The following is a 27939-nucleotide window of genomic DNA, read 5'->3' as shown; positions in this document are numbered from 1 at the left end:
CATCACTGACTCGACGGACATGAGTTTGAGTAAACTCTGGGAGTTGGTGATGGCCAGGGAGGCCTGGCGTGCTGCAGTCCATGGGGTCGAAAAGAGTCAGACATGACTGAGCGACTGAACTGAACTGAAATAGAAGCAGTAATAGCTGATGAGCATTTTCTTTCTGTTAAGCCCCCTTCTAAGTGGTGCCTTACTCTGAGGTAGGAACTGTTACTATTCCCAGCTTTATACGGGAGAAGACTAAGTTACAGTGAGGTTAAGTAACTTTCCGTAAATTATACAGCTGTTTGGTTTCAGAAGCCAAGCTCCTCACCACTGTGCCTTGTGGCTAAAGACACCGGGCGTGTGCACACCATGACCATCTCTCAATACCTCCCTCGAGAGAGGCCGCTTCTGTGGGGGAGATCAGATTCGACACAGGATAGACAGATGGATAGTTGTCTTCTGAGTAAGTCCAAGAGAGAGACTGTTCCTCTATCGTGAGGAAGCATGAGAGGAAGAGAAAGTTTGCTCTAGACTTCCTGGCTTTGATCCTGTTAACCTGCTGGACTTTGCCGTCTGGTCCGGTCACGCAGTGGGGTGTTCATCCTCTGGGACTCGCGTCAGGGATGGTCACAGTTCTCCTGCTTCCCCTCGGAGAGGCCATTCCTCTGAGAGCACTTGTTGCCCACGCTGGGACCAGTGGTTCAGTGTTGGTCCACAGCAGGCTCTGGAATGGGTCAGAATAGAGAATTCAGTAGATGAATTAAGTTAGCTTCAGAGCGACAGTGTACTCAGAGCTGAACATTTGTAGTTAGGAATTTTTGTTAGGGGGCTTGTGTACCAGAACCTCTTGTGTCTGACCTTGCTCCTCTGTTCAGTGGGACTATTACCTGTATGAATGTTATAGTGCTGGGATGTTTAAGTAGCTTAATACATGGAAAGCACTTGGAATGGAGCCTGATAGGTACATAACATATGTTCAATGGTATTTCCTATTTCAAATTATGTTGAGATGCATCGTTACATAAAAAAAGTAAAAAAATTATGTAGTAAGCCAACGTGATAGCATAAAAATGCCTCAGCTACCATGTCAGCAATGTAAAAGGGCTCCTGAAAATGAACACCTCCTGCTGTTGAATCCCTAATTAGAAATCAAAGTCTAGAATAATTCTGTTTTAAACACTAAAGGGATATTAAGTTGAAAATTCCCTTTTTCCTCTCCACTAGTTCCTATTCTGTGGTTCTCCCCCCACCCTTTGGAGGCTGGTTTGAGGGCTGGATGCTCATTCAGAAGATTAGATAGAGTTAGAGTGCCCCCATCTGTTCAAGCCTGACCTGTTTTTCAGTAGAATTGCTACCGTAGCATATTCTTCAAATTCTTATGGGTTCTACATTCTAGAAGACAAGAGGAGTGTCACATTTTGGACCTGATGTGGATTTGAGGTGCCTACCAGCTTTCATGTGGTGATGTTTTGCAGGCAGTTGTAAAGGCAGTTTTGAATTTTGGCCAGGGATATAGATTCTTGAAGTTGCAGATGTGGAGGTGGATATGGTTACCATAAACAAGAAAAAGAGAGAGAGGAAGAACCACAGAGAAATCAGAGGGGAGAGAGAGATTGAAGATACAAGCAAAGGAATGAGGTCCCAGATGGGGCAGGAGAGAGTTTGATCAAGAGCGCGAGTGGAAGGGTGAGTCTCTCCCCTAAAAGGTGGAAGGAAGGAAGCTAAGTGGTCACCCAGATAGCACTTTTCAATGGGAGGAAAGCAGGTGAGTGGGTTTATGTTACACATTACCAGCCTTCTTGGTGAGGAGGGCAATGAGGACACATACCAGGAATGAGGGGCCTAGGGATGGGTTTGGGTGTTTGAGGGGCAGAAAGGCATGTGAATAGCCTGCAAAGGGCCTTTGGAAGAGAACTGGTAAGGAACACGAGGGCTGCCTGAAGATGCTAGAGATACCAATTGAGGCGGATCTCATGAATTTGTAGCTTTCTGTTCTTATAAGGGAAAACCGGAGATGCATCTTTGCAGAGACCAAGGCCACAGACCAAATACTGCCTCAAGAGAGTGAAAGCCAGGATATTGCCAAACTGTTTCCAATAATTAGAATGTGAAGCTTGGCATATGCGGACCAGATCTTGCTAGATTCCCGGCGCCCCTGCTGCTAGTGTGACGGTGTGTGGTACAGTTGGAGGTCTGTGACCCTGAAGATCCTAACCAAAAAGCTTGCCAGCTACAGCCACATCCCCCCAGTGGACAACTTTCTAAACAGGAAGAAAGAAAGAGCAAGGAAGACAGGGTGGTACCAATATCAGAAAGGCAGAGATCTTACCCCACAGCTCAGCAGATTCCTGGTTACTTCTCATGGGCCAGAATTGTGTCCTCTGGCTATCTTTAGATGTAAGAGAGGCAGAAGTAATTCAAAGGAATGAGCAAAACTTTGATGTCAGCCAGTTAACTGCAGATGACTGGACTTCATAGCAATCAGTAAACTTATAGAATCCTAATAGTAGGATTATGAGAGATCTCATAATTCAAATCAGACTTAAAGCCCACATTTTAAAAATGAGACTGGATAATTAGAACTCAGATCTTCCTACTCCTGGTTCAGTGCTTTTTCCATTAGACCGAGCATGCTGCCACCCTAGGAGCTAGAAGGCACTGGCAAGAATTGCAGGCCCCCCGTCCAGTATATATCGTCCTGACAGACTGCCTCGCTCTTTGCCCTGCCTCTGCTTCTGATGCACATTTTTGGAACCTGTGAAAGAAATCAGTCCTTGTTCTGAAATACAACAAATCAAGGAGAAATGCCTAGCATAAGGACAACTTTTTGGTACTTAAGATTTCAAGAATATGATAAAAGTGAAGCACCATTAGAAGCAGCAGCTTCTGATAAGGCCAATCCACAAAGTAAGATTTGTTCAAAGTGTTAGATGGCAGAAGTTGCATTTAGCTAGATTTCCGCTGTTCTGAAAATGAGCATTTTCTGCATTCATTTGTTCCCAGAGGGTTCTGTCTCCAGCGAGGTCTGGTCATTTTCTGTGGCATTCCTGTGGCTCCCTCCCTTTCTCTTTGTGAATGTTTGATTTCTTGCTTAGTGTCTGCCTTTCTGCTGGGCTAATCTCTGTGAAGGTGAAGACTATCTGCATTCCACACACTCAAGAACTGCTTGACACGTGTTGGGAACTTAGAAGTACTAAATGAATGAAGTTTAAAAAATCTTTGTTTTCTTTTAATAGTTCCTTTCATTGTCAATCTATTGTAATCTCAGAATTTGGGGAAAATGGCAAAATGGAGAAAATAAAGTGTATACATATACATGTATTCAGTGGCTTCACTTTATAGAGATTAATAAAGGTTAATTTGTCTTATAACTGTAAATATGCCATCCATCACAGGACTCTAAAATTACATAAATTATATATATATATATTTTTTTAATTTTTTTATTAGTTGGAGGCTAATTACTTCACAACATTTCAGTGGGTTTTGTCATACATTGATATGAATCAGCCATAGATTTACACTTATTCCCCATCCCGATCCCCCCTCCCACCTCCCTCTTCACCCGACTCCTCTGGGTCTTCCCAGTGCACCAGGCCCGAGCACTTGTCTCATGCATCCCACCTGGGCTGGTGATCTGTTTCACCATAGATAGTATACATGCTGTTCTTTTGAAACATCCCACCCTCACATTCTCCCACAGAGTTCAAAAGTCTGTTCTGTATTTCTGTGTCTCTTTTTCTGTTTTGCATATAGGGTTATCATTACCATCTTTCTAAATTCCATATATATGTGTTAGTATGCTGTAATGTTCTTTTAAATTATATTTTTTGAAAGGTAATATAGTCATGGCACAAGAGAAGTACAAAACGATAATCAGTGAAAAACCTTTTTTCTCCTCTCTTTCTCAGTCATCTAGTTCTCCCCAGAAGTGATCAGTATAGTATTTATACATATCCTTCTAAAGATATTCTGAGCACTTCTAGCACATGGCTTGAGCGTGTTTGTGAACAGATGGGAGTGTATAATACCCAGTGCCCTGCACTTTACTTCTTTTCACTCAACAGCCTGTCTTTGAGCTCATTCCCTCTCATTAATAACATTCTCATTTTGTGTGTCTGCTTAGTATTTCGTTATGTAGAACAGGTGTCTGCAAATTACAGCTTTTATGTCAAATCTGGACCCATGAGCTAAAAATGGTTTTTACATTTTTAAATGGTTGGGAAAAAAGTCAAAGACAAATAAGATTTTGTGGCACATGGAAATGATAGGAAATTTGGTGTCCATCCATAAAGTTTTGGGGGACCCAGCATGCCCCTTTGTTTACATATTCTTTCTGGTGGCTTTTGAGCTACAGTGACAGAGTTGAGTAGTTGCAATAGAGATTGCATGGCCTGCAAAGCCTAAGCTATTTATCATCTGACTTTTTAGTAAGAAAAAGTTTTCTGGCCCCTCGTATAGATGCAATATAGAGTATTTAATTAATTGATGGGCATCTTTTGCTATTAAAATACAACACCGAATAATCTTGTACAAAGGACATTTCAACGTGTGAGCAGCGTGTGACTAAAGAATACATTTCCAGAAGTGGAATTGCTCACGGAGTTTTAAATTCTCTGCGGCACATGGCATTTTTTCCTAATTCTGTCAGGTTGCATTAAGGGGAAAAGCTGGGGAGGATTGGGGAGAGTAGACGAGGAGATCTTTCTCTCCTGGTGAAATGGTTTGTGGTGTTGACAAAGCCAAGTTCCTCTTGGGAGACCTTGAAAAGGCAGTTTGGCTTCTATCAGAGGGGGAGAGTCCCTTGTTCCTGCTTCTCTCTCATGTCCCCTGACCTTCCCTAAGTGGCAGCCAGAGCCATCTGCAAGCCTCTGGGACTCTTTGGTGGTGTGGCTTCCCTTCCTGTGATCCAAAGGTATTTAAGGTGTAAACCTGAACCTAGGAAAGGAACAAAAGGGGCACCTTTTAACTACTTGTCAATTGTTTTCCTACCTTTCCACTCAGATTGATGGATTTAAGGTGACTTTTTTTCCTTAAAAGCTCAGAGAACATTGCTTAAGGAAAGCACCCGTATTAGGGGGTCTGCTCTTGACTCACAGTGTCACTGTCTGCAGTGTGAGCCTCTGCGGGTCCCTTAGGTAATGCTGGTAAGGGTCTCAAAGATTCATGAGGTGGTTTGTGACAGTGATAGGCTGACATCTGAATATTTGCCTTATTTTGTCTTCATCCTCTCATTCAAGAGGAGAAATGATGGAAGAAATATATTATGTAATTTTGCTGTCTCCTCTTTTCTCCTTATCTCTTTCCCTTCTCTCTCTCTCTCTCCTCATTTTTAAGGCTAGTCCAAAAATACAGGTTATTTTAGCTGCTGTCCTTCACTTAGAAATTTGGAAAACTCTTTGGGTACCTTGAGTAGGTAACCATGTTGGAATTTGAGATAAAAAACTCAAATTATCCTTTCTTTCTCCCGCTTTTTTTTTGTCTTCCAATATTTTGAGCAGATTCATATTCAAAGGACCGGGGACCTTGGATCGTAAAACCAGTGGCCTCTTCCAGGGGGCGGGGCGTCTACCTGATCAACAATGTAAGTATGTAGTGGGGGGCGTACTTGACCCTATGTTTGTTCTTCCCTTTGTGTTAGCTAAGTGTGCGTTCAGAAGTGTACTTTGAAGGAGGGCATGAGTCTACTCTTCGCCTTACTAGCAGTAACCTCCTCCCATGCCAGCAGTTACTCTATGGCTAGTGTCAGTTGATTGAATTTGGGGGGAGGGCAGCCTTTGGTGTCAAAAGAAATGAAGTGCTTTTTCTGTCTCCAGCGTTCTGTCTTGCAGATTCCTCCGCACTAAGCATTAGCTGGTAGCACACACATTTAATTCCTATTGTGAGGGGAACTGTGGGTTCCTGCCCTCAAGATCATCAAACGAATTAACCGTAATTTAATTTGGCTCGGCATCCTTGCTGCTCCTGCCCGCCCCACTTCCTCCTCCTCATCCACTTCTCTTTTCAGAAGTCATCAGTATCTTGGTTCTTTGCCAGACCCTCATTAAAAGTTGTTTTTCAGTTGAATAGATACACAGAGTAAATAAAATAAAGTCTTAACCCCAGTCTCACTCTTTTAACAGTACTTAAACTACTTTTAACAGTAGTTAGAACTTAATAATACAGTTGATTTGTGTTTTATCTTTTCTCAACTTTACATTTTGTTTCTTAATTCTTAGTTTGGTTTTCACTGCATTCATATCACCGCCTATCCTCCCTTCCACATTCCATCTCAAAGTTCAGTTACTTTTTTATTGTTTTTATAATTTAAAGGTTTATCATGTTTACATTTTCTTCAATAACTGTGATTCAGTTTCTCTGCTTTGTAAGTTGAGTAAAAAATTTAAACTTATAGAAATTTTACAGATGGGAATTCTGAAATTTAATCAATATTTCAGTCTGGGTCTTTGTTCATACTTCCTCCTGGACATTTGGTCAGCCCTTTCAGTTTAGAAACCAGTGTTTTTCTTTAGTTCAGGGAAAATTGTTAATTTTTTGTCTTGCTTCTGCTTCTGAAGCTCCTTTTTGAAGCATTCTGGGTCTTCTTGTCAACTTTTTTCCCATTTTAAATTCTCTGACTTTTCCCATCATTATATTCTGGATCACCCGTTTGAGTGCTATCCATTTTATCGTTCATTCCATCTACTGTATTTCTATATTGGCTCTCATGATGTACAAAAACTCTTATTTTCCGATTTGCCTTTTTTTTTTTTTCTGGATAACATCTTGTTATTGCATAATAGATGCAGTTTGCCAGCTGGTCTTTCTGACCATATGAATTGAAAGCTTTTTAAAGTTCTCTTTCGTTCCATGACTTTTCTTGGGCCTTTTTTTTTTTTCCCTTGCTATTGGATTTTCTCAATTTTAGTGACCTTCAGTGTTGAGTCATACTAATGAACAGAAGACTAGACTGATTGAAATTGACAGGCAGCCTGGGTTTCCCCTGCCGTTGTGTAGGACCAATTCCCTGGACAGGAGGGCGGACTGAGCCTTGTGGCAAGGGCAAGGCATTTTGACTGTCAGTCTGTCCCTTAGGTTGATGTGGGTGAGGATCGTTGCCTCTTCCCTTTCCCTTGCCAAAACAGGACTGGCCTGATTGTGGATTTAAAGGAAGTGAAGGAGGAAACAGACAGAACAGGCTCCATCTTGAAAGCAGTACTCCGTCTTGGGCCGGACTGTGGACTTTGAGCGATATGCCCAGTATCTATGGAAATGACATACCAACTAGAAAACCAGACCCCCCGGATGGAAGACCCCCAGGGCTCGTACCTAGACTCCCCATCGCCTAAAAGAATACCCTAATTATCTGTGTAACTGAATAGAATAATAAATTCTATTATGCTTCTAGGGGTATGACCACAGGCCTATTGATAATTGTCCACTGTTAACTACCTCGGCTTAAGGCATGTGAATCATGGGTTAACTTTGTATCTTTCTTTTTCTTTGTTCATACTAGTTTCAGAGAACTTGGGGAGGTAGGTTTGAGCAAGTATACTTAGGGTTTATAAGGTTTTCACAAAGACTGGTCGGGGTCCTTGGCTAAGAGGAGACTCTACCTTGGGCCCGCCGGTGTAATAAACTGCACTCCACTATCTGCATTGTCCTTCTGAGTGAGTTTGTTTCCCGGAACGCGTGGCTACAACAGAAGAGTTTGGCGATTTCCCTCTGGGGCGCTGCTGCCCTTCCCCTGTTTTCCCTTTTGTGTCTGCCATGGGGTTGCAGAGTTGCCCTCTGTCAGATCCCTGCGCCCACTCACACAGACGTCCTCCGTTCTCTTGTTAGGTTTCATTCTGAGGGCTAAGCTGCGGTTGTTGAAGTCCTGTTGGGCGCAGTGTTTTAAACACCGTTCGTTAATTAATTATCCGATTCTTGTCCCTTGGCTCCCTCCTGCTCTCCATATGTGTTTGCTGCCAGCTTGGAACTTCTCAGATGCCTTCTTGGGAAGATCACTCTCCCCTCTGTGATATGTGGGGCTGGGTCTTCCTTTGCTCTGTTTTCTCAACCTGTTCGCAGATGCTTTCCGTCTTTCAGGATTTCCCTAAACCTTTGGTCTTTTGTTGGTTCCTTTAACTGTTTTCTACCCTTGTTATTTATCATTTCATTCTTTTAAAAATATCTTCTCTGTCCTTCCAGTGGGACCCTGGAAGGGCAGAGAGCAGGAGATGGATGTTGTGTGTGCAGTCGGTATAACCATCTCAAATTTCCCAATTCTCTTTCCCTGCACACGATCTGAGCTATTTTCTATATGTGCAGAAACTGATTTTCTGAGGGGTCTTTCACATGGGAAAATCCTCAAATTCAGTCTGGACTAAAAACTGTACAGTAAACACTGATAGCCTGACCTTTTATGCTGGAGAAATACAGAATGTGGTTCTGATGCAGTAACTGTGCAGCCCCAGGCCCAGGCTACAAGGCCTGCTCCCTGCCCCTGGGTCACTCCGGAGACCTTCTGCCCGGGGTCTCTTGTGGACAGAAGGCCCTGGTCATATGCTGCAGAGCTCTCTTTTCTTGTTTCTGTTCTGACCTTGGTGTGAAGGCTCCTGTCCAACAGCTTTTCCTCCAGCTCCGCGCCAGGAGCTCCAGTGTTGTTTGAATCTCATAGACGGCCCTCGTTTGGGTTTGGGTTTGAGCTGCCAAATGGAATTGCTATTGAAAGTCAACTGTGGTACAAGTTTGCTTTTTATTTTCTTAGACATGAGTCAAAAAGAATAGGATCTATTCCCAGCTCATCTGGGACTTTTTTCTCTTGGAATGCTCTTTTGCCCTGGTGATTTGTTATTTTAAAATCAACATCATAAAGAATAGAAAAGTTAAACTTTCCTTGGTGGGGCTGAGAACCCCGTGCCCTGACTCTTCCCTGTCTCATAAAGGGGGTGACAAGTCTTTAGAGAATGCGTTTGGCAAACTCTGCTCCTGCCTCCCACCTCTCCCTGGGCTGACTCCCTGGAGACCCCCTGCAGAGATCAAAGTACTTGGCGGGACCCTTTGCCTGCCCCCTCCCCCTCAGTGAAGCTTTGGAATGAGTCTGATTCTTTGAGGTCTTTGGTGGGGGTGCCAGACAGAAGCCTGGGGAGATGCCAGCAAGCACCAGGAGAGCTGGCAGCTTGTGGACGTAATGGGAAAATATTCCCAGTTTTTCTCCAGATCTGGAATTTTATCACATCTTACCCAGACCTACAAACCATACAGTTAATACGCTCCTCTCCCTCCCTCCACACACACACACACACACACAGCCTCACTATCTCCTCTGTTCCATACCTGGATCCTTTCCCATGGAATATGTGACCCATTAGCCAACTGGATGAAGTAACTCTTTCCAAGGCCGCTGCCTGCTTTCCTTTTAGACTCCAGGGGAATGGAGAGGGAGGGCTCTGCTGGAGGGTCTGCGAGCCCCACTAGTGTGAGTGGGTGAGGCGTGGCGGGGTGGGGCAGAGTTAGGTGTGAGGGCCAAGTAAAAACACCTTCCCCTGTTTTCCCGCTGAAGCAAGAAGGGCCTCTCATTAAAAATTCCCCATAATAGTCATAACCTTTTGGAAAACATGTGCAAATAGCCACTTTTGCCATTAGGAGAATAGGATAAAGGATAGGAAAAGCATTCCTTTCATGTAACACTGAAGAGAGAGGAGTGTGAGCCCCTGCAGGTGGGCGCGTCTTGGCTGACCTTAGTGCTGGGCTCTTTAACTCTGGAAACACAGCATGAAGGAGCAGAGTCGTGTTTGCTCCAGCTCCTTCAGTAACCGTGACTAAATGGCATATTTTCTCAATTTAGTATATTCAAATCAAGGAGGGAAAAGATCTGGTGTTTTCCGATTAAGGTATGAATTTGATTATGGAAGTCAAGTTTAGTCATCCTTGTCTCACACATTATCCACGGTAAATATGATACACGTATCTTCTCTGAAATTTGGAAGTATCAGGAGAGTTAGGGTTAGGAGAGTATTTAGGTCACTGTTCATCCTTCTATTTGTGAATATAATTCTCCACAGCTCTCTTGTTTCTGTCTGCTCATACGTTCTCCACACGCTCATAGGTCTCACTGTTCAACAGATATTTAGGACGTCCCTGCTGCATGCCGGGTGCCAACCTGCCTGAGGAGTAGGGGTCATCTCCTAATTCTTAGGTCTCTTTATTGTAGGAATAGGGATTGTCTCCTAATTCTTACGTCTCTTCATTATAATTGAGTGCGCTGAATGATATGAGTGGTATATGGCATGCAATGAGGAATGCTGTTGAATTGTGGCACTCAGTAAATGGAAATACACAGATACAATTGAGTTTGCAGTAATAATAATAACTGATATTTCTTGAGCATTTACTATGTGCCTACCACTGTACCTCCCAAATACAATCTCCCTTAGTCTTTTTTATGAGAATCCTAAGAGGTCGTTACTATTCCTTCCTTAGTAAGTGAAGATTTTGACTCAAGGCCTGGCTGATTCCAGAGCATAACCTCTTGACCGTTGTACCATTCTATCTTACAATAACTTAACAGATACCATGAGCTTTAAAGTCGAATTAGAAAAATGGATGTGTTTCCCTAGAATTTAAATTCTTGCTTTAGCATACTTAGGAGGGCAGTTTGAGCTTAGAGTTTACATCATTTAAAATGAGTTAATTGGGGATGGATGAAAATATCAAGAAGATATTTGGATGAAAATATCAAAAAGGCTTGAAGATATCAAAGAGATTTTATTAGTTGCTTATCTGTATGCTATAGTATACAAAAAAAAACCCCAACAACTGTATTCAAAACCATTCTTTTCTTCTATGAATTTACAGTTTAATTCCTGATGCAGACAGAAATGAGAGGTATAGACCATTGAACAAGTTATCTGAACAGTGTAAGAGATTATGTTCTGCATAACTCAAAGGACAAATATATATGATGAGGAAGGAAAGAGAGGAAGTGAGCATGGACATTAGATAGAGTGTCATAGAGTAAAGACCATTACCAGTGTCGTCTCTGGTTCCGAGGAAAGCTGGGTGGTCAGGTTGGGTGGTCAGATATCTATTGTAGCCTGTAGGTGTTACTTAGTAGAAAAAGAGCTGCAATTGTTTACTTTTAGGTTTGGAACATGGCCTGTAGCTTGCTGCTTTGTACTGTGATTACATCAGTTCTTACACACTAAGCTGACTCAAAATAGAGATAGTCTGTGTGAGAAACTGATCAGGAAATGGTGGGGGTGACCAGATCCAAAGTGTGAATCAGTAGTGATGTTGCAGTGTCCGTATGACGCATAGATATGACTTGTAAAGTTGTGTTCTGAGTGAGATGGCAGCAGTGGGAAATGAGAGCGAAATCTTATCATCTTCACCCCAGGGTCACAACATTATCCTTTAAAAAAAACAAAACCAAACCTGTAGTACTTAGGATAACAAATACATTTTTATAAAGACAAACTTTTGAATTGGGGCGACAGCTGCTTTAGGTCAGAACTTGGGAGAAGAGGTGAAAATAGTGTTTAAGAACTAAGTTTCTGAGGCAGACTGTCTGGGTTCAAATGGTGCTCTATCACTTCTTAGCCGTGTGACTTTGAGCAGTTTCCTGACCCCCTCTGACTCACCCCTCATCTGTAATGTTTGGGTGGTGTTACACCTACCACGTGAATATTGGATGATGATTAAATGAAATAATACTTGTGAAGGATAAGAGCAATGTTGGCACATAGCAGATGTTCGGTACATTTATTAAGTTTTTTTTTCCTGCTAATATTAATAGTGTGTCTGTTGCTGCTACAATAGCTGTTATCTTCACAATTATCATTAGAGACATTTTCCTTTTGGAGTCTTTTTGTCCTGCATGGATTGTGGTGACTGACAGCTGATTTTTCTGTCTTCATCTCACTTGGAGTTGTTCTGTTCCTGATCTTTAATCAAGAATCTACAGTAATTTCCTGTTTCCCACTATGTTCAATCTAAATTCCTCTTACCAGGGGTTTAAATCCCTTTGCCAGTGGGGTCTTCCTTTCTAATTATCTAACCATATTTTTCATTATTTCCCAATTGAATCTTTTAGCCCCAAGTCACTGAATCTGCCCACTCTCCTTTCTACCTGGGCTTTGTCTTTCCACACTGGCCTCCTTCCCTTTCCACCGTGTGCTTGCTGGCTTTCAACACTCCCTTCTGGACCTACTCATCCTGAACCAGCCTTCCCTGACTGGTCCTCCTAGCAGGTCTGCATTTCCACTGGGCAACCTCACTGTCCCACTTGTAGACATGCTACTTTGTATTCTTTTAAATTCTGTATTTTCCTCTCCCTCTCCCCAAACATCAGACTCTTTGGGAGTAGGGCTTGGGCTCTGTGAGGGCAGGGATCACATCTGTTTCTTCACCACTGTATCCCCAGTGCCTTATGCAGCACCCATCAATACTCATCATTATTTATTGTATAAGCAATTCCTTTACATTGAAGAAAGTCTTTAAGAGATCTAATTCAATCTTTCCCACTCCAGTACTCTTGCCTGGAAAACCCCATGGATAGAGGAGCCTGGTAGGCTACAGTCCATGGGGTCACGAAGAGTCGGACACAACTGAGCGACTTCACTTTCACTTTTCACTTTCATGCATTGGAGAAGGAAATGGCAACCCACTCCAGTGTTCTTGCCTGGAGAATCCCAGGGACGGAGGAGCCTGGTGGGCTGCCGTCTATGGGGTCGCACAGAGTCGGACACGACTGAAGCGACTTAGCAGCAGCAGCAGTTCAATCTGTACCTACAGTGGCACAGCAAGTGAATCAGTGAACCATCCATCCCATTTCACGGGGAAAATGCCAGGATCTTTTGTAGAAAGATTTTGTAAAAATTCTTTTGTAAAAATTCTGTAATTTCTCTGAGTAACTTGATGAAAGTCTTCCTGTAAGAATAATGGTGATATTTTAAAATATCCAATATGCTTTATTTACATCTGGGAGAAAGCAAATTTTTATTTATTTTTTAAAGTAACTTTTATTTTCTTGGTATGTAAATATTTAATATCATGTATAAAAATCTTTAAAGCTGTTTAGGTTCTGTTTATTTTGTGAGAGGTGCTGTGTAAATCCTGCCCCTCCCTCACCCCTCCATAACTGGATTCTCACAGTGTTTATGGAAGTGGTATATTATATGGATAACTTAGAGGAAGACTTTTCTTAGAGTTTTAGTTTTCCACATTATTATTTCTCACAGGTTAAGAACTTTGCTTCTTTACAGTAAGTTAGGTTTCCTTTGCATTTTTACCTTTCATTTTTTTCTCTTTGCTCAACAGCCAAACCAGATTTCCCTGGAAGAGAACATCCTGGTCTCCCGTTACATTAACAACCCCTTGCTCATAGATGGTGAGTTGTGATTAAGTCTTTGACTGGATTGGGCTAGATCTCACTAATTTTTTTAAACATTTTTTATAGTCTTCTCTAGTAAGTGTTTATTAAGCTAGTGTGAAATGCTTGGCAGCTGTGGCTCCAGAGATGAAGCTGGTTTCTTACCTACCTCCTGGGATTATTTTGAAGCTAATAAAAAACAGTGTTTTCTATTGTTATAATAGTAACAAATATGTGTGGAAACTATATATATGTTTATGTGGTATAATTATTATTTATCCTCAGAGGTGAGGTTTGTGGGCAGTGTGTGTTTCAGGGGGAGGGGGGAGAACTGTTCTCCCGTTCCTGTTTCTTTGTTACAGTTGTCTGTAACAGAAAACCCAGAGCTTAGTTTTTCCCTGTGCACCCTGATTTTTTTTTCTAGATTTCAAATTTGATGTGCGCCTCTATGTGCTGGTGACTTCCTATGACCCTCTTGTCATCTATCTCTATGAAGAAGGACTAGCTAGGTAAGAGACCCTTGGGTGTAGGGTGTTGTTAATGTGGGTTGACCCACTGAAGAGTGTATTAAGGTCAGGTCGTATTTCCTGTTGTATTCAACTCAGGAAAATAGGAGTGTCCCCAGGTGAGCTTCAGTTTACAGAAATCAGTCTTACTTTCATTCACAGTCTCACCTGCATATCCGCGCACATGAGTAAGCCTCTATATGTACACACTCGCCTTTCCTAGCTGGGATCCAGGATCACATTGTGCTTTCATGCAGTGGTAATAAGATAGGAAGATTCTCGGGCCACTGTGCGTCACAGATGGTCTAGAAAGGAAAAAAACAAAATCCCACAGCTGTTTTATATCAGACATTTATTGTAATGCTTATAACAACCTTAAAGTCGAGGTAGTTTTGCAGTTGAAGGAACTGAGGCTTAGAGAGTTAAGGAAACTTGAAGTCACTTCCCTGACGTCTCCAGCTGGTTGATAGTGGAGAGAGAATTTAAACCCCTGGATCTGACTCCAGAGTGGAAGGATTGAGCCGTTTCATGACCTCTTGTATTTAAGAGAGGGGCATTAGCCACTTTTTTTTTTTTAACTTATGTCAAAGCACCAATGATTAAATAGATAACCTTCTTTTATTCACATCCTGTGACTGGAGCCAGAGGGTGAGAACAGGTAACTGGATTCTAACTGCTTGGACCATGTCTTCCCTTTACCTCTAGGTGGCACTGACAGCATTTATAAGCCCAGTCATATTCTTTACCAAGATTTTTGAGTTTAAATCCTGGGAACACTGATGGCCACTGAAGCACTCTAGTTCTGATCTCTGGTTCCTCGAAAATTGAGGAGGAAAAACACTAAAACATTTCTCAGTTTTTAGTTAAAGGGCTGAACCAGGTATCTGGGCACAAACTACTAACTCTAATCAGATTTTCCTGGAAAAGTTTTCTGTATGTTTTGAAACACTTGTGCTCTCATATTTTGATGTATAGGGATAAAAGCTGAGTACATTATCTAGAATGAGAAGGCAGTGAAATGGGCCCCTTACTTCTGCTCAGGTGTACAAAGTGCTGAGGGTTTTCCCTTTTGTAATTTGAGATGTCTGAACTTCCCTCCTGTGTGTCATGAGCTTCTTCACTTCCACTCATCCTCACTCAACTTGTCTCCTGTACCCTTCTCAGGAACTGATTATGTCTTGCCATAAACTGGACTTCTTTTTATTTTAACTTTTTATTTTGTATTGGGGTATAGCTGTTTAACAACGTTGTGGTCATTGCAGGTAAACAGTGAAGGAACTCATTCTCCCCCAAACTCCCCTCCCATCCAGGCTGTCACCTAATGTTGAGCAGAGTTTCATGTCCTATAGTAGGTCCTTGTTGGTTATTCACTTTAAATAAAGTAGCCTGTATATGTCCATCCCAAACTCCCTAGCTGTCTCTTTCCCCCTGCAACTGTAAGTTCTAAACTGGACTTTTATTTTTAAACTTTATTTACTTTTAATTGAAGGATAATTGCTTTATAGTCTTGTGTGGGTTTCTGCCAAACCTCAACATGAATCAGCCATAGGTATACATGTGTCGCCTCCCTCCCACCGGCCTCCTCATCTCACCCTTGTAGGTTGTCACAGAGCCCAGAGCCCCAGCTTGAGTTCCCTGAGGCATACAGCAAATGCCCATTGGCTCTCTATTTTTTATATCATAATGTACTAAACTGGACCTCTTTTTTTTTTTAAGAGAGTTCATGAGAGCCTATATTTGTAAATTTTAAACCAGCTGTGAATGTCCATCATCATAATTATATTTCTATTAAGTGTCATTTATTGTGCTTGTTGCAGAATTAGGATAAGGTGACCTGGGTAGACACCCGTAGCCACACAAAGCAATCTTCATGTTCTGACATTCTTGTTCTTTGGTAGTTGGGGGAGGAGTCACATAGAACGTGAGGATCAGCACTGACTATCTAGTCTAGACTGGACTTCTTGAATGGGGAAAAGACCTCAAGGTTATGCTCACTGTTTTTCCAGGATCTCATTGCACTATGTTTTGCATATTACTCCAAAGGTATTTCACCCATAGTATTAACACCCTCTCTATTGGTAAAATTTGGTGTCGTTTTAAGCCTCAGTCATTCAGATATGAAATGAGAGCAGTACTGATATTTATTATAGAGTTTACTACAGACATGCAAGTGCTTTGGCTGTTGGGTGTGTGTTGGAAGTCAGAAACCACTGAACTAAGTAACTCTTGTCTCTTGCCTCCAGCTGGAACTGAGTATTTATAGTATATTTTAAAAATGGATGCTGTTTCTCGGAATAATTTGGAAAACAGCTTTGTAAAAATTTGGATTAAATTGAACCAAAAAAATATGAATTTTCAAGGCTTTGGCTTATTTTACCTGAAAGTATAGGTGAATGTAAAATCCTTACAATGGTTCATTATGATAGGCTATTAGTCCTGGGAGGGTGCATATGCTCTGCACAATAGCTTCCATGTGCCTAAGTCCCTGTGTCTTAACCACTGTGTATCTTGGCATTCATCTGCTGCTTTTTAATCCTCAGAAGCCGTTTGACTGTGTCATTACATTCAACAATAGTCTACAGCATCTCCAGCTCTGCAGCCTCTAGTAATCTTGGGTCACGTGCGTTTTATATAGACATTACTGAAGATAATCAGTTCGGGATGAGATCACTAGACCATTTTACTTTGAGGCTCAGCAAGGAAAACCATAATCTTTCCTAAAGAGACAGAACCAGTGGCAATGTAACTGCTTTCCTTCTTTAGAAAAGAAGATTTTATCCCTTATCACTTCCATCTGGGGCCTCAAAATTCATGTTTAAGTGACAGAAAGATTAAGTTCATTTTGCAAGGCAGTTCTATGAAATACGAATTTTGTGTAAATTCTTTACCTTCTTAAATTTGCTAAAGAAAAAGACCTGAAGTAGGTTCTTTCTAGATAAATCATTTGATTTGTCCTTGCTTTGTTTACATAGGAAGTAGAAAAAACTTCTTCGTTTTCTTATACGTGAGCCAATTATTGAGATGTTTTAAAAAAAACTGTGTTAGTGGTGTTTGAGTCCAGCCTTTTGCCCCTTCCTACTTGTGAGTTTCATGCCTGTGTTGTTGCTGTTTTGCACCAGCAGGGGACACTCGAGTTTCCAGAGAGGGGTGCTGTTCTCTACTAACATGGTGTAGGTTCTTTTTCCTGTCAGAGGTGGAATCCAAAAAGACTTTGTCCTGGATTTTACAGTTTTAGGTGGATCCAGTATGTGGTCTAAATGATTTGACGAGGCCCTTTTGGAGACAAAACTAATAGCCAAATTTTCACTGAAACAGGAAAAATAAAAAGTTGAAAAAAAAAAACTAAAACCAAATTGAGTTGAAAACCAAATGTGCTGTCCGGTGACCCAAAGATAGGTAGTGCTGGCCACTGGGAGGAAATGAAAGTGTCCATCCAGGGAACCAGGAGCGTTCCACCCACGCTCTGGACTGGGAGGAGGGGACCCTGACAAGGCCCAAGTCGGGGACCGCCCCTCTTCTGCCTCGGCCATATTATTCAGTGGAAACTGAGAAAAGATCCCAAAGCATTTGTAATGCCTCTCCCTTCCTCCCCCACCCCCAGTTCCTTCTTCAGTAGCCTTCCTTGCTAATTAACACTGGCTCCGCAGGGATATTTACCTTTTCTCTGCTGGATTCCTGCGGTTTTGAAAGAATTCAGGTACTTGCCGGTTGCCAAGGAATTCAGATTACCTCACAGGCTACACACTGTCCAGAATCTGCCACTGCAGCAAGCGGGGGTGAGGAGACACCAACCAGGGGGAGAAAACCCGCTCCAGCGCTCATTGTCACCCTCCCTGGCAGGCCCCGGCTGTTTGTGAAGTTTGAGTCATTTCTGGCTCCGAAGAGCAGGGGATCAGGCTGGTAATCCCCTCCCAGACGGCTCCGCAGGGCGCTGCCTAGTCATTGCAGCACTTTGGCAGTCTCCCGGCCGCAGCTGGTTGACAGCAGATCAGAGAGCTGGTGGGCCTCTCGTTCTCTTCCATAAGATTTTTCTGGGTCAGGCCGGGATGAAACCCAATGGCTTCTGGCAAGACTGCCCGAGGTGCCGTCTCTTCATCCTCCAGGCCTTTCTGGCTCTGAACGGGTTCCACCTGCTAAAAGATAACATGTGTGCCACAGCCAGGGTCTCCTGAGAGCTGGCTTCCTCTTACTTTGTACAGTGGTGGTAACGTTTGTTAGAATATGTAGCTATCAAAGTGGGGTCAGGGGTGCGGTTTTAACTGTCCTCCATCTGGACTCCCTATGACTCTGACAGTGGTGTCATATTCATAGAAGAACAAAGTAGTTTTTGAATGAGGGAAGAGAGTTTGCAAAAGACCCCACTAACTCTGTGATTTCTTTTCCCGTTTGAGTCCCATGTTGGTCAAGTTCCGGAATGAGCAACTCCAAGTGGAGTTTTGGTTAGTGCTCGTCAAGTACCTACTATATGTCTAACGCCAAAACCCTTTCCTTCATATACACACTCGGGAGTTTGAGACGAATTATTATCCTTGCCTTGATTCTTACTGAGAAACATTAGAAAGCAAAAAGGAAATGTTTTTGATTTAAGAAGGCATTGTCAGAATAAAGATTATATATGTTTTAGTGTCACAAAAAAAAGAGAGGGAGAAAAGGGCATTTAGTTCTCTATTCATCAGTAGGTTGTGAAATAGTACCAGGGTTTCAGATTTGGCAAAAAAAGCAGACATCCCCCTACCCTACTGCCTCCATTTTTGTTTTCTACTCTCAAAATAAAGATTTTGGTTTAAAGGTCAAGGCTATGAAATTCTGTCTTGAGGTGTTGGTTTAGTCGCTAAGTCATATCCGACTCATGCGCCCCCATGGACTGTAGCCTGCCAAGCTCCTCTGTCCTTGGGATTCTCCAGGCAAGAATGCTGGAGTGCGGTTGCCATTTCCTTCTCCAGGGGATCTTCCGAACTCAGGGATCAAACCTGCGTCTCCTGTGACTCTTGCATTGGCAGGAGGATTCTGAGCCACAGGGGAAGCCCATCTAGTAGGGTAGTTTAATTCTAGTAAAGAAACTTGTTGAAGCTTTCAGACCTAAATAGAGTGAAGTTTGATATGTGAAAATCTAAATCACAGATCACAAACCAGGATGCTTACAAGGACATTGACTGAATAAGTTGGCTAGGTGGAGACTGGAGAACAATAGATCACATGTCCCACCTGAAGGGCATTTACTGTTTGTTCATTGGCAGTAAGTAACTAATATGTGGTAGTGCTGGTACTATAGTCTGAATGTGATCTCCCCGCCTCCCCTCCAAGGTGTTAGGAAGTGAGGGCTTTGGGGGGGATTAGGTCATGAGGGTGAAGCCCTCACGAGTATGATTAGTGCCCTTTTATAAAAAAGGCCCTGGAGAGATTCTTTACCCCTTCCACCTTGTGAGGACACAACAGGAAGGTGCTGTCTGTCTGCCTGCATCTTGACCCTGGACTTCCAGCCAATGGAAATAAATTTCCGCTGTTTATAAGCTTCACAGTTTATGCAGTTTATGGTATTTTGTTATGGCAGCCTGAATGGACTAGAACAGGTGGTATTGCCAAATCTTCTGGCTGTTTAAGGGAGGCTGAAAAAAAATCTAGGTTTTTATTGAGAAACTTATTTTTGTTGAGAAAATTTAAAGTTTTTAGACTTTTAATTTTGAAACCATTTTGATGTTATAGAAAAGCTATAAAAGTAGTATGAAGAACTGCCTCTTTCCCTTTCGCCTGAGAACCCCATTCAGATTTGGCCAACTGTCCTGATAGTTTTCTTTATAATACAAGGGTCCAAATTCAGGATCACACATTATATTTAGCTGTTGCGTCCCTTTAGTCTCCTTTGATCTAGAACATTTACTCTGCCTTTCCTTGACTTTCATGACTAGCATTTTTGGAGATTGAGGCCAATCTTTTTGTAGAATGTCCTTCAATTTGGGTTTGTCTGTTATTTTTTTATAATTAGCCTCAGCTTATATATTTTTGGCCAGAATGTCATAGAAGTGATGCCGTGTTCTCACTGCATTAAATCTGATGGTATGTGACAATTATTTAGTGGTGTTTGACACTTAGGACAGCATCTGGCAGATTTCTCCACTGTAAAGTTACTTTGTTTTCCCCCTGTAATTGATACATATTAATATCTTATGAAGAGATACTTTGAGACCATGTAAAATGTCATTCCTCATCTCATTTTCACCCAGTTTTAATATTCATTGATGTTTCTTGCTTGAATGAATTATTACTGTGATGGTTGTCCAGTGATGAATTTCTAATCCCATTATACTTTTATTATTTGGCATTTTAGTCCCAGGAAGAGTTTTCTGTCCATCCTATTCATTTATTCATTTGTTTATATACGCCAATGTGGACTTAAGGATTCCTGTGTTACTTAATGGGTTATAATCCTTTACTCTCATGATTTATTTTGATGCTCAAATTGCCCCAGATTTGGCCAGTGGGAGTTCCTGTAAGATGACTTTGGTGTTCTTTTGACGTGTCCCCTCATTCTTTAAGCTCAAGATATTTCAGGCGCATCTTCTTTCTCTGCCCTGAATCAACCATTTTCTCCAAGGAGCAGTGGTTGCTTTTAATGGAGGATTAGGTGTGTGCATGCTCAGTCGTGTCTGACTCTTTGAGACCCCATGGACTGTAGCCCACCAGGCTCCTCTGTCCCTGGGATTGTCCTTGCAAGAATATTGGATTGCAAGAATATTGGAGTGGGTTGCCATTTCCTCCTCCACGGGGTCTTCCCCACCTGGGGATCAAACTCCTGCCTAAGCACGACTCCTGCATGGGCAGGCACTGAGCCGTCCGAGAAGCCACTTAGTGGAGGATAGTATTTGGAAATCCAGGTTCAGGTGCTAGATATGCTCATTGTTCTGAGCTATTTCTACGTTGATTCATGCAGTGGACAGACCTAGGAAATAAGTGTATAGATACACATACATAGACATTTACAACTTTGTTTTTTTCTATATCTCTGTATTGAAAAGGAGGAGTTCAGGTGAATACCTCCAATTTTACATCAAAACTACTGGATTCATACTTGTTTTTTCCCCTTTCTGTATTTTTTATCTTTTTTTTTTTAATCTCTTTTTTATCTCTTTTTATCTCTTTTTTCCCCAACATTCCCAAAATTGAAAATGTTGAATTCCCAACATTTTCCCAACATTCTGTTATCTTATACTTGTTTTTCCCCCTTTCTGTATTTTTTATCTCTTTTTTTTAAATCTCTTTTTATCTCTTTTTTTCCCAACATTCCCAACATTGAAAATGTTGAATTCCCAACATTTTCCCAACATTCTGTTATCTTCAACATACTTATTTACTCAGTTCCCTTGTACGTAGCCAGTCTCCAACCTTCCTGTCACCAACCCATTCAGATGCCCTCCTTGAGTGAGCTTTAACCCCTGTGGGGCCACCACCCTGCTTAGATAACCTTCTTGTATTGCGTCTGGTCTGCCTTCCCATCCTGTCCACCATCTTCCTCCTGTGCGCCCTGGCTGTTACTGGGTTTGAGGAAGAAAGGTCTGAATTTTAAATGTTGGCCAAGTTATTCAAGTTTTAAAACAAAAAACAATCTTTGTAGGTTAATCAGAACTTGGTTATTAGGCCAGATCTGAAACTAATGGGACCTTTGGACCTGAAATAAGAAGAAAATGTTGGAAAATAGTTATCAGAGATGAATATGGTCTCTTTCATCCTGTTTTAGTGAGAACCATAAGAACTTCCTGGGATAGGAGAAAAGAGATCATGCATGCCTGCCTTTCCTCTACATGGTCTTCTCCGTTCCTTGTTCAGCTGACTGACATAAAGAAAGTAGCACGTTTGCCCTTTTGGGTGACTTTTCCAGTGGGTTCAGGTTTTTTGTTTTTGTTTTCTCTTATTCTTACTTCTGCTTATGCTCTGTAGAACTGTAACATAAATAATCTTGTCCTTGCTGAGTTTTAGAATATAAATGCCCCAGCAAAAAGGAAAACTAGGAAGAAGAAAACTTTTTTTTTTTTTTTAGAGATGTAGTCCTATTGAAAAAAGGAGTGTAGGGACGACAGATGTGTTAGGTACCAGTTTACGGTTAACTGCCAGGCCTTTGCCAATCTTTTCACATTGTTGACCAAATTAGATCAGATACTTGAATTTAGAAGAGGTGAAAAACCTCTTTCTCTGAAGCAGAACCTTTTTCCTCCTTCTAAATCATTATTTTGGGGGAGAGATGGCAGGAGGTATGTCCCTGTGAGGTAATGTCTGGTTGAGGCAGGCCGCCTCTGCGGGGCCTGCATGGGCCCCCCTCACATTGCACAAGAATTCAGAGAATGACTGGTTCCCTCTTCATTGAAGAATCTCTGAAGAAGGAAGGCTGGGATATATAGGTAAGGTTTACTCGCTATGGAATGACATGGCTGAAGTTAAGTGATAACTACCGGAAGTTTCTGGAAATTCTGAGGTCCTTCTCATGCAGTCAGACTCTTGTCCCTTAGCTGTGTATGCCTGGTCAACATTTTCTCTTTGTCCACATCCTTCTTCCTGGCCTCATGTTTATTTATTTTAGTTTTGAGGGTTTGTCCTTTTTCCACTCGTCTTTTTTGGCTCTTGTATATTTCTAGTACAGGGAATTAAGGCACAGAGATAGTGGGTGAGTGAGAAGAAATAGAGGAAAGGAGAAGTTTTAAATGCTGCCCTTTAATGTGGTAAAAATTCATGTTGACTTCATAGTCTGAGTAAGCACATGTAAATAATTTGCAAATCATATGAAAATAAACTTGTGGTCTTCCAGGATTTTTTTTCACACGCTTGGATGTGCCTCTTGGGACACCCGCTTTAGTGAAGGGGGTGATACGGTTAGAGTGGTATGTAAACAGGGAGTGATATTTACCATAACCATTCAACTCGAGTGTCCTTTTGTTGATGTTGAGCATCACTGGAAAGTTTTCTCTCTCTTTGGCTACTTCCTTTAGAGGCACATATATTTTATACTTTGGTCTTCTTTTGGCAACAGTCCAGGATATCAAATTGCTGCTCTGTTTTCAGTGGACTCTGTGTTTAATCCCTCTTTTTGCCTTCATTCCAAATTCAGGAATTAATCCACTCTATGCTTACATTTATGCCATTCTGTAGACCTAGCCTTTGTATGCTATTAACGCTACCATTATTTTCTTAATTTTATAGATCAGGGTTTTTGTTTTTTCTGTGGCTCTGAGTTCTAAGTCTATATTTATGCTGTCCTTTTTTTCTTTTGGCATAATATTTTCCATAGAATGCCTTAGTACCAGGTACTATTGTGTAGACACTCAGGTGTTTCTTAACCAGCTAATGTGCCCTCATCTATAGCATCCTATACACAGTTTACCTGATTGTGAATAAGTTTGTTTTCATTTTAATCCTTCCTATCAGACTATCATTTTATATCAGAAAATATCCATGGTTAAAAACATGGATTTTGGAGTCAGTGTGATTTGGGGCAAGTTGCTTAATCTTCCAAGTCACATTTTAATGTTCATATCAAAAAAATTAGACATACTAGTCCTTACTTCAAAGAATTGCTTTAATGGTTGAATTAAATGTAATGTTATACATGAAACACTTAACATGGGAGTTGACACTTAATAAGCTCTCAGTGTTTGAACAAGATGCCACCCTCTCTTTATTAATATCCCATTGATCCTGTGTTTTACTGAAGCCCTATTGCTGATATTTAACCTGTGTCTTTTTTATCAGGTTTGCAACCGTGCGATATGACCAAGGAGCCAAGAACATTCGGAACCAGTTCATGCATCTGACCAATTACAGTGTGAATAAGAAGAGTGGAGACTATGTCAGGTACTGACTGCGCCTGAGCTAGGAGCCAGGGAGGTCAGCCTTAGAGGCAGGTGCCAGAGAAGTGCAAAGTTGCCCTACTTCACTGGAGGAAAACTTTACCTTTGTATCCGTGTAACTTAGAGCAGAGCTGTCAGAGTCATTTCGTGTAGTTGTGAGGCTCACCTGCTATAGCTTCTTTATTGATCGCCCAGCTACAGTGTCCCCTTTCTCCACCAAAACAAGCTTGCCTTCCCAAGTTTCGTCTTCCTCATTGTTAAGTTCCCTCACTTGACTTAGGGGTGGGAATTTTCTAGGCATATGGAACTTTTTAGAAGCCAAGAAGTTAGGTCATTTCAGCACTTGGTGAAATGTATCAAAAGCTTCAAAAATACTGTGCCCTTTGACCCAGCAATTCTATTTCTAGGAACTTAACCTTAAGAAATAGCAAAGGGTATGCACACAGGTTCAGAGACAAGAATATTCATCCCTGTACATTGTCAGGGGAAGAAGCAGGCTACTATACAGTGCACACAATTTCACTTCTTTTTTGAGTGAATTCATAGGATAACTAAAGCTGATTTTTTTTCCCCCTTGAGGGAGTGTGGGGTAGAGAAGAAAACTAGAAGGATAGATTTTAAAAATGTGAATAGTCCTTAACTACAATGGATGGGATTATGGGTGGAGGATATCTGTCTTCTTCTCTGTGCTTTTACGTATTTCCTAAGTTTTTCTAAAACTTTTTTATGATCAGGGGAAAAATGTTAGGAATAAATTAAATAAGAAAAGAAATGAGGCCATCTCAGAAAAAGACTCAGTGGAACAGAGTACCAGCCCAGCTGTGTGGAAATAAATATTCTTTCTGCTCTGTTTTCTTTCATCCTGATAATTTTGCCAGAAAGTGGAAAAATAAAAAAGAAACCCAAACAGTTACTTTCTACTGAGACTAAAAATAGGTCCCTAGAAGGTCCAAGGAAAGAAAGAAAGGAATCTGGAAGTGATGGCATAGTTGCCAGAGCTGTATAGATGTCATTGAGTGTCCTATGACCGGTGTTTGGAATTGGTGGAAGGAACAGTATCCTGGACTTTGGAAGATGGGCAAAGATGCAGCTGATAGGTTGAGGGCTGGTGGTGGGGAATAAGGGGGCTGCTGTAAAATACAGGTGTCAGATTGCAAACCCCTCCCAGCAGTCTGGGCATGTACCCCTTTTGTGGCTGTAGCAGTGGTGTACTTCATCGCTTCAGTTGTCGCCCTGGAGAGTTCTCCCTTGGGTGATACCTCAAAAGGTATCGAAAAAAAGCCATGCCTACCACTTGACAGAAGGGAGCTTGCTTCAGATGCCAACCCATTTCTGTTCAGGGTTAGCTCATTAAAATGCTACACAAGATTAGCTCACTAGCCCAAGAAACTCAGTTCTGGTCTGAAAATGGCATTAGAGGTTGTTTTGTGGGCACGTGTGACATTTACCTCAAAGGCCAGGTTAGTATCCCAAACCATTTCAGTCTGTTAATGCATTGTGACCATTCTTAAATTTGTTCACATTCACAAATTTGTTCTACTCATTCATGATGCATCATGTTTCGTTAAGGAGGATTTTGCCTTCTTTTCCCCTACCTCCTTCATTAAGGTGAGCTGTTAATATATGCATTTTCATTTTGATAGAAGAAATTGGTACAAAGGCAAATATGACAAAAAGGATCAAGAAAAAAATGGGTGAATGGAAATCAGCAAAGGGAAGATTTTTCTAAAGACTTACAAGGAAAAAATGCTATTTGAAAAATCTTGTTTCTAGAGGCATGCCTAGTTGCCTGTGTGACCCTGATCCATGAATCTGTTTTAGCTGTGATGACCCAGAAGTGGAGGATTATGGGAACAAGTGGAGCATGAGCGCTATGCTTCGGTATCTGAAACAGGAAGGCAGAGACACAACCGGTGGGTACCAGGCCTTTCTCCTTCCTGCCTTCTCTTCTTGTGTAACTTTACTGTTGTCTCTTACCAGGAGTCTTTCTCTCTAATTCTGAAAGCGTTGCTGAGATGTCTAATAGGATCATTGTTCTTGGTGCTAATTTTTCCTGCCCTTTACAAGACAGAGAACAACAGGCTTACTTATCATGGCTCCCCAAATCCCTTTTCTCGTTTCTAGTTTAGAAGACGACTTTTTCCTTAGTCTTTAGTGAATTTGTCCTTTTTGAATATCAAACTGCTCACTAAACTACTGTCAGCCTTTTATATTAATATAACAAATTGCCTTATCTCTGTATTGGCCCTGAGTTCAAATTTTCCTGAGGCAAGTCTCTCTCATTCATGTTGTTGAATTAGAGAACGGACAGGGTCAAGTTTGAGCACAAGGGCTCTGAATCAAAGTGGACGCTGTCAGTGAGCCTTGAGCGGAGTGAGAGGCAGTGTGCCTGCAGGCCTGATTCGGTCCACAGAGGAAAGGGTGGGCGGAGAGTCAGAAGAGGGAAGGCTCCTTTTCCAGCCTGGGTCTGTGTCTTGTCATTGGAGGCCACTGGAGGACATCCCCCCCACCTCCATTCTTGCCTGCATCGCTCTGTTCCCACACATGCCTTGTCCCGGAGCACCATTCACATGCCACATGGAGACTTCTTTGAATGACCACGTGTGCTTTTATAATTACACTGTGTTCTGGAATCCAGTCCTGATCCATGCATTATAGTGCTTTTATTTTTTTCCCCTTTGTAGCACTGATGGCCCATGTAGAGGACCTGATCATTAAGACTATAATCTCCGCTGAACTAGCTATTGCCACAGCCTGTAAAACCTTTGTTCCTCATCGGAGCAGTTGTTTTGGTAAGGAGACTCAAGAAGCTTAACATATTTTGTGAAAAGGGGCTCGGGAAGTTGGGGTGGGATCCTGGGGTAGAGAGGCTTAGTCATTCTACAGGAGTCAAAGGTATGTGGTAGACTTTTCTTTCTTTTCTAAACTCACGTAGCATACGAAGAGGCCAGTGGTGAGCTTAGTTGGAGGTCCCCTGAGGACTAACCGGCTTTCTGTGTGGGAAGCAGGGATTGGAACTAAAAGTGTGGGTCTCTTTGTCAGAGTGCAATCAGAAAAAGTCTGCAACGGACTGTACAGGAATCCAGCTCTAACAAATATATTCCAGAGCTCTTTGGCAGCCAGACTGGGAACTGTTCCAAGAAGCTCTGGCTGGTACCAGTATGTACTTTCTCCCATTTTCCAATGACTCCTCCTCTTTGTTTTAGTCTTCTTTCTAGTGAGTTTCCCGCCCCCCCCCCCCTTCCTTCTTCCCTTTCTCCTCCTCCACCCCTCCCCTCCCACCCTTAATTCCCTGATTGCACAGAGAAGGAGCAGCAAGCAGTTCACAACTGTCAGACTGGGGAGGCTGTTGCCTACTGACCCGCCAGCTGTGGCTGTGGCAGCGTGGGGGCCTGCACCCGTCTCTCTCTGCGGCTGTGACTCCTCAGAGAGGGCTGGCACCAGTGTCTGTGCAGTCACACCGACCTCAGCAGGTGGCAGGCTGTGTTAGTGAAACAGCAGGATCACTGACGGAGCGGATAGTTAAAGGAATACAGTAGTAAGACTCTGAGAGTCCCAGCTTGCTCCAGAGGCAGGATTCCAGGGAACTTAAAGAACCTGGGTTTTAGAGCCTGGCAGACTTGGTTTGAGACCCATCTACACCCCTTCTGACTTTCAGCAAGTTCCTCTCATCCTGCTTCCTCGACTGTAAAACGGCAGTCATGAGAGTGCCTACCTTCTGAGAGCACCCTGAGACCAAATGAGATGACGTGTGCAAAGCACTTGGCACATGTCGGCCTTCAATTTGTACTCCATAAAAATGTTTTTTTGTTATTTTTATAATTAGGCATTGTAATTCTTGATCTCTTTAATTATATAGGAAAAGAAGAGGTTATGATGTCTGTGTATCTCTTTCAGAATGCAAACATGTTCATGTCTCCTAAAATCCGTGAGCGGCTCCCTAGACCTAACTTACGAATAGAAACTTGGTAGGGCTTTGAAGTCTCTAAGGCTCTGACTCCAGCCGGCTTTTCTGGAGTATCATTTCCCCGCTTACACCTCAGAAGCCAGGGGTGTCCCCGAGGACTCCGTGCCCTTGGGCCTCTGCGTAAGTGCCGCTGTCCGGCTACAAGACGCCCCTCCCGTCGGCCCTGCACGTTCCTGTTTGTGTCCTGAGACGGCTTGACATGCCGCCTCCAGGAATCCCGGCCCAGCCAAGTGTCCTGTTGCGCCTCCCCGCTCGCGCTGCTCTGTACTTGTTCCTCTGTGTTCTCTTCCTGTCAGTAGCCACCGAGCTTAT

At 42.3% G+C, this 27939-nt stretch overlaps 1 protein-coding gene and 1 long non-coding RNA gene across 15 annotated transcripts in view; one reads left to right on the top strand and one right to left on the bottom strand.

Moving 5' to 3' along the window:
* The window catches only part of TTLL5 (tubulin tyrosine ligase like 5), a 307882-nt gene that overhangs the window by 27334 nt on the left and 252609 nt on the right, over positions 1 to 27939 (top strand). For all 14 annotated transcript variants that reach the window (XM_043920806.1, XM_043920805.1, XM_043920814.1 and 11 more), the window contains exons 7-12: positions 5487 to 5569; positions 13270 to 13339; positions 13746 to 13830; positions 23563 to 23664; positions 25482 to 25573; positions 26345 to 26452. In XM_043920806.1, coding sequence (XP_043776741.1) covers positions 5487 to 5569; positions 13270 to 13339; positions 13746 to 13830; positions 23563 to 23664; positions 25482 to 25573; positions 26345 to 26452 — 540 coding nt within the window. The remainder of the gene's footprint in view (positions 1 to 5486; positions 5570 to 13269; positions 13340 to 13745; positions 13831 to 23562; positions 23665 to 25481; positions 25574 to 26344; positions 26453 to 27939) is intronic.
* LOC122705464 lies at positions 553 to 17717 on the bottom strand. The gene is made up of 3 exons (XR_006344106.1): positions 17485 to 17717; positions 13996 to 14132; positions 553 to 709 (listed from the first exon to the last, which is right to left on the bottom strand). It is a non-coding gene; the product is annotated as an uncharacterized LOC122705464 (long non-coding RNA).

Source organism: Cervus elaphus, chromosome 12 (genome assembly GCF_910594005.1).
Source record: "Cervus elaphus chromosome 12, mCerEla1.1, whole genome shotgun sequence".
NCBI classification, from domain to species: Eukaryota; Metazoa; Chordata; class Mammalia; order Artiodactyla; family Cervidae; genus Cervus; species Cervus elaphus.
The sequence above is the reverse complement of the archived record's forward strand: the minus strand, read 5'-3'. Positions and strand labels throughout refer to the sequence as shown.